At 52.6% G+C, this 6,349-nt stretch overlaps 1 protein-coding gene across 1 annotated transcript; it reads right to left on the bottom strand.

Moving 5' to 3' along the window:
- Positions 1-327: 327 nt before the first annotated feature.
- On the bottom strand, positions 328-4,992 carry AIFM2 (apoptosis inducing factor mitochondria associated 2). Its single transcript, XM_038141151.1, has 8 exons — positions 4,748-4,992; positions 3,780-3,895; positions 2,996-3,115; positions 2,550-2,642; positions 2,167-2,275; positions 1,831-1,983; positions 1,317-1,517; positions 328-787 (listed from the first exon to the last, which is right to left on the bottom strand). Exons 1-8 carry the CDS (start codon positions 4,920-4,922, stop codon positions 633-635), a joined length of 1,122 nt encoding a protein of 373 aa, XP_037997079.1. The 5' UTR covers positions 4,923-4,992; the 3' UTR covers positions 328-632.
- Between the last annotated feature and the right edge of the window lie 1,357 nt (positions 4,993-6,349).

Raw genomic sequence — 6,349 nt, forward strand, 5'->3', positions numbered from 1 at the left:
AAAAATGCAGCAGCATCTGTAATTCAGTGCTTGCCAAATCACAACCAACAGCTTTTCTGGCTGAAGTTTGGTGCTATAAGTGATGTAATTAAAGCTGCTGTGGAGATTTTGACACAAAGCTGAATTGTATTGTTGAATTCCAGGCTTACCATATCCCCTTCCAGGTTTTAGACAGGCATTACCCTGGCAGCACTGTGAGCCATTCTCCCTGCAAGCTGCAGAGCAGATGCCAGACCTGTAAGAAGCAGGTCCTTCTTAGAAGAGCAAGAATAGAGAAAGCCAGGGGAAAAAAAAAAACCAACCCACATAACAAACAAACCACAGAGATTCTGAAAAGCAGTGTTTATTGTTCCAAATCAAGGTAAGCCAAGCTTGTTGCCCAGAGCTCTCTCAGCGGGGGGAGTAAAAGAAACATTTCTTCCCTGGTTTTTATCCTGGGAGCTTCTGTGCAGCTCATTTGGGAAGTGCCTCCGTCCCCTTCACAGCAAGGCAGGCACCCCTTTTATGTGTCACAGTGACAGGTGGCCTGAGGAGGCGCTGCAGAGGACAGTATCAGTCAGTCCAAGCAATAGAAGCACACCTCGCCCTGTTCCAGTTGCTGCACTCCTTGCTGGATTGTTCCTGGTGCCCTCTCAAGAGGGCATTGTCTGCCCCATGGTCTTCCAGCTCTTGGAGACAAACAGATCCCGGCTCTTGGCAATGGTCACCAGGAGACGTCCCACATAGTAACCATTCACCTGGCCCACGCCATCATTCCTGCCCATGGAAAGCAGGAATGTTAGTGACCCTGCAAAGAAGATGTAGAGGTGTAAGTGAAGCAACTGTTCTCCAGCTCCCCTGCATCCACCTGGAACAGCACTCAGCAGAGTTCTGGTAAGTTTACATCAGTGCTCGTGAAGAAGAAGATCCATTATCCAGCTAGAGTTTTGAGACCAGATTGTTCAGTTTGTGTTTGTTGTAGTTCAGGGGGAGAAAGAAGGAAAAGGGAAGTCATCTTACTCCTGAGATTCAATTGGGCAGTGAGCAATTTTAAGAAAAGAAAATAAGTTCCATGAATAGCAGACTCCCAGCAGTAGATTTATCGAGACATTAGTGAAGAAAGAACACTTTGTGTGGTAGACTGACACAGGTAATTAATATCTACACTGTGTCTTTGGCAAGGACTAATATGAAGCTGAGCTACAAGCTGATATTACCCCAACTGTGAGTTCCTTCACAGTGAATTCAGTGAGTTCAGAGTCTCATGAGTTAAGACAGTTGTTCCTTGTGGAAAAGCAGCCCAACACTTAAGGCCAGGTGCTGGGGGCTGACCTTACCTGGCTCGTAGGTTTTGAGAGGCTTCTGTGTCAGGCTGTTGATGATATTTGTCACCGCAATGTTGGCGTGGAGCCCAGCATGGTAGGCCATCTTGGGCTCTCTGAGATCTGCACAGTCCCCGATGGCATAGATGTTCTCGTAGCCTTCCAGCTGGAGATGCTTGTTAACTTTCAAAGCACCATTACTTGCCATTTTGTCACCTGTTTTGCCAAACAGCAGGTTTTTAGAAGCAGCTTTGTGCTGCTTGTTGTGGCCTGAGACTCCAAAATGCTGCAGGTGTAACTGGCACAAAGTGAGGGGTTGTTTTTCTCCCTCTTTTCTATGTGTCAGGGTGCTTTTTGCCTTGCTGTAGTTACTCACTGCAGTCTCGTGGAATGCATCATCCTTTGATATTTCAGTAGAATCACCCCCACAGGCTGTACACAGTCCATTCCCCACCTCACACCCCTCAGGCACCACACACTGAAGAACTATTGCTTCTCCCCACCCCTCGGTTTGGGTTTTTTCACTTACCAAATGCAGCAGCATATGCAGAAGAGTTGATCTTTATCCCTGTGCACAGCACCACCATGTCAACAACCACCTCAGTGCCCTTCTCTGTCCTCACTACCATGTCTTTCTGGAACTGGTTTGGCCTGAGGCTTTCTACGTCGCTGACCTTTTCACCTGTTGCAACAGAGAGCCCTGGGTCACAAACCTTTGCTAGGCTGTGGTTTCCAGCTAACCCAGAGGAACAGGAATTCAAGGGAGCCACGTGTAACCAAAAAAGTCAGAAAGAAGACATCAGGAGATGCTTGGGCTAAAGGAAGAGCAGCTTGTAGCTGTTCAGAGGCATCATTAAGGACCTACTTAACAGCAGCCGGACTCCTTTCCTGAGGAGAATCTCTTTCACCACCTGACGGACACTGGGCAGCAGCTCCACGTCAGCCAGTGCAGTTTTTGAGTGAATGAGGATGACCTGTTGGGGACAAAACAGCAAATGGGGACACGGGAACAGGACAGGACTCACTGCATGCAAGGGGGGAGCGACTACAGCTAGCCTCCCTCCACCCTACTTGATTCCTACAAGAACAAGCCAGGAAGGGGCACCTGGTGCCACAGTCCTTGCTGGTGGCTGGCTGCAGGCTCAGCAACCAGATGTGATGTGCAGTCATCTCAGGTACCTCCAGCAGCACCATCACGGAACAGTATCGGAACCAAGAGGAAGTTAATTGTGATGAAGATGTTCCCACCTCTTTCTCTGGGTAGTCTGTTTTGATCTCAGCAGCCATCTCCACTCCAGCAGCACCACCTCCCACTACCAGGATGCGCTGAGATTTCTCAATCTTCAAGAGAAAATTTGTGTTACAAGAGAACTGCAAAGGGCAGGAAGCCAGATACCTTCAGTCACTCCATGACCATTCTGGGACACAGCACAGGCCCAACAGCAGTAAACCTCTTAGCTCATTAAGAGGCAAAAACAAAGGAGTGCCCTGTGCACTCCTCCTGCCTACCCTGTAATACTGTTGAGCATTTCAGATTTCCCCTTCTGCTACAGAAGCCATGATGAGTTCCTTGTCCTGGCTGCTCCCTGTGTCCCTTTCTCTTAGACACAGCTGGCTCCAGATAGCCACAGTGGTATCTGGGCCAGGGAGGCTGAACAAAGGCAGGCAGCATTTCCCAAGAGTTGATTCCTCACCTCTTTAACCATGTCCTCATAGGTCTGGATGGCACTTTCCATGTCAATGACTTGGTTGAACTTCCCAGGGAATGGCCCATCACTGCCTGTTGCAAGAATGAGATGGGAGTAGTGGAGCTCCTGGGAGGGCAGAAGGTAGAATGGGATATTAGACCTCTTAAAAGCAGAGCCTAGAATGCAGTGGTTGCCTCCTAGGCATTGGTCACTCATTCCCCCATCTCCATCCCTTGCTGGTAACCAGGAAAGTACTTGTCACTTTCAGGAAGTGACTTTAGGAAGAGACCCAGGCCAGGTCACACCAAATAACCGTTCCTCCAGGTCTGAGCTAAGCACCATTCAGGTGAGTTGAAAGCTTTAAAGATATTACCCTAAATTTACTGGGAATAACTGGATATTTATGCTGGACACTCACAGCTGGTTCCCGAACTTCTCTCCTTCACTTTCTCCTGAACAGAGGTGAGATGCTCTGGCTTAAAAGAGTGATTGATGCTGCTGCTCTTGGCTCTTCCTGCAGTTAAATAAGGATCTGAGCCCCAGGTTTAATTGTTGAGCTCTAAATCCAGCTCTAATAATAAAAGCTCAGCTGAGCAGGAGAAGGGGTTGGGTATTTACTGCACACCCACATCCCAGCACAGCTGAAGGCCGCTTAGCTCGGCTGGAAGGGATGGGGCTGTGCAGGAAAAGATGCCAAATTCTTCAGGAGGATGGAACACACCCTGCTGAAGGCTGGCTGCCTGCGCTAGCAGGTGATCCCATAAAGCATCCCGGTCATTGCAACACCCACCTCACCGTCACTGAGCACAACTTGTTGCCTCCCAGGGTCTATGGCCACAACCTTGCCTTGTCGGAAGCTGTCCCCAAAGGTGACCGAGTAGGAGATGAAAGTCTTCTTGGCAAATCCTGTGGGAAGAGGAGACAATGGGAGAGCTCTCCTCTGGAGGCTAACCACCCCCTCTTGTCCCCTCATGCTGTCCTTGCTCAGACAAAAGCATGGCGTGCATCTGGGACTGTGGGCTGGGCTTCTGCTGGGTGTTATCTTTGCCCAGCAAGGAGCTTCAGGACCTTTGCCTCAGATCAGATGATACTGTTGGCTAGATGGCTTTGTCTCTGCTCCTCATTATCTCCTGTACTGGTTTACCAATTACTGTTTCTGTGGTCCTGGCAGTTTCTGGCTGGGTGTCAGAGGCTTTTTTCACGCAATCTGCCTCTCAGACCAAACTTCTGCTATCCTTTTGATGCTTGTCCCCAGCCTCCAACGTGGTATTTTACCCCTAAATTCCCAAGTGGGAATTCTAATGGGGTTGGCCCAGCCTCCAGCTGAGGGTCCAGACAGGCTTGAGCAGCTCTCTGAAGAGTTTTATCAGCCAGGGCCTCAGCGCTCTGCTGCTCCACTTTTCAAGGGCCAGGTACAGAAAGTGATTGACTCATCTCTTCCAGCTGCTCTTGCTTTTAGCTTAGTCACCTCCAATAAAAAATAAAATAAAGGGGGATGGGGAGGGTGGGGGAGGAAAGGGCAGGGGAGGAGAGATGGTCTGAGCAGTTTTTGCTCAGTTTTCCCAGCGGATGTGCAATTAGCTTAACCACAGACGGGCTGTGGGTCCTCCCGGTGCCAAGTATTTGTTTTCCAGATGGAAAACATCAAGTCTTTCACCATCGCAGGGCGGAGAAGGCAGCGCGAGCCGCGCGTTCCCTGCCGCTGCCCGCATCCCTGCGCAGACGCCGGTGGGACAGGGGGGCTGCCCGAGCCCTTACCGCTCTCCACGGCGGCCCGGAGCGCGGCCACGTTGTGATGGAAAGCATCTCTCACGTCCACCAGCACGAAGGGGACGGCCCAGGACTTGAGCAGGCTGGCGGCCGCCGTCCCTCCGAAGCCGCCCCCGACCACCACGACCCGCACGGACTCGTCCAGCGACAGGCGGGAGCCCATGGCGAGCGGCGGCTCCGGCGGGGCGCGGCGCGGGGCCGTGCCGGGGCGCGCTCGGCCTCCCCGGGCGGAGCCGCGGGCGGAGCCGGGCTCCTGGGCACCGAGCCCGGCACCCGGGGCTCGCCGAGCCCGGCGCTGCCGGCCGGGAGAGCCGCGGGCAGGGAATGGCTGCTGGCAGGCGAGCAGCGCGTCCCGAGCGCCGAGCGCTGCACCTGCCCTAAGCCCCCCCGCCTGCATCCCCCCGCGAGAAGGGACCGAGGGTTTTACAGACCGAGGGCTCTGCTCTGAACTTCACAAGCTGCAGGCTGGAGAATGGCCCACTCCACACGAAGAAACAGCCTTTTGGAGAGAGAAATTAAGATTACAGAATAAATTTAGAAAAGACCTCTGAGGTCTATGAGCAAACCATCACCATGTCAACCAGACCATGGCACTCAGTCTTTCCTTAAACATCTCCAGGAATGGTGAATCCACCACCTCTCTGAGCAGTCCATTCCAATGTCTAACCACCCTTTCTCTAAGGAAATTCCTCCTGATGTTCAACTTAAACACAGAAAACATGTATTTGCTCTGAGCAGAGCAGGAAAGGGAGCCCAGAGATGGCTGTGCAAGAGAGAAGATCACAAAATCTCAGAAAGGTGTGGGTAGGATGAGACCTTAGAGGCCATCTGGTTCCAACCTCCCTGCCGTGGGCAGGGACACGAGCTCAGCATCAGCACGGTGGAGATGGTGGGACATAAAGTGGGAAGGGCTGAGGAGGTGGCAAAGCGCCAGGAGAAGGGGAGTAGGGGGTGGAGGAAGTGGACAGTATAAAGGACATCCAGATCGTGTTCTTCCGCAGCACGGAAGTTGCCCCAAAGACTTTCAGCTCCTGTGGCATTCTGGATAAATATAGCTGCTGGCCCCGTGGATAAAAATGGATAAAAATAGCTGCTGCACACACTGCGGTGCTGTGAGCTGGCAGAGCTGCTCCCACACTCCCCTGCCCCCGCCCTGCTCCTCAGCGAAACACAGCCCGGTGCCAAAACCCCCTCCCAGCAAAACACCCTCCAGCCTTGGGGGTGGCAGACGACGAAGGAATTTTGCGGGAAAAGCAGAGCCTGGCCTCAGGATTGCCGCCAGAGGGTGCAGCCAGCTCGGCCGTGGGGACTTGGGACACGGTGTCCAAGTCCAGCGCATCCTTGCCTCGGCCACAGGAGGGGCTCGGGGACTGGGGAAGGAGGGTGACAAAGGGGTCGACAGCAGTGGGGGACATTCCTGCACCCCACGCTGGAAGAGAGTTGGGAGGGTAGGGATGGAACAGGCAACAATAAAGCTGGAATGGCTTTTCCCTTCATGGGAAAGGCCATGGCTCCACTGAAATACACCCAGGGCAGGTTGGGGCTGTTTGTTACACAGGACTCAGCTGGAAATGCTACAGTTTTCAACAG

This window comes from Motacilla alba, chromosome 6, assembly GCF_015832195.1.
Source record: "Motacilla alba alba isolate MOTALB_02 chromosome 6, Motacilla_alba_V1.0_pri, whole genome shotgun sequence".
Taxonomy (NCBI): domain Eukaryota; kingdom Metazoa; phylum Chordata; class Aves; order Passeriformes; family Motacillidae; genus Motacilla; species Motacilla alba.

What these genes read in the sequence shown, in the direction of transcription:
- AIFM2 (XM_038141151.1), bottom strand. Translation starts at nt 4,922, where the DNA reads ATGGGCTCCCGCCTGTCGCTGGACGAGTCCGTGCGGGTCGTGGTGGTC. An exon ending in TTGTGCTCAGTGACGGTGAG is followed by an intron (nt 3,116 to 3,779) that starts GTGGGTGTTGCA and finishes CTGCCCTCCCAG; the next exon opens with GAGCTCCACTACTCCCATCT. An exon ending in ATGAGGACATGGTTAAAGAG is followed by an intron (nt 2,643 to 2,995) that starts GTGAGGAATCAA and finishes TTTCTCTTGAAG; the next exon opens with ATTGAGAAATCTCAGCGCAT.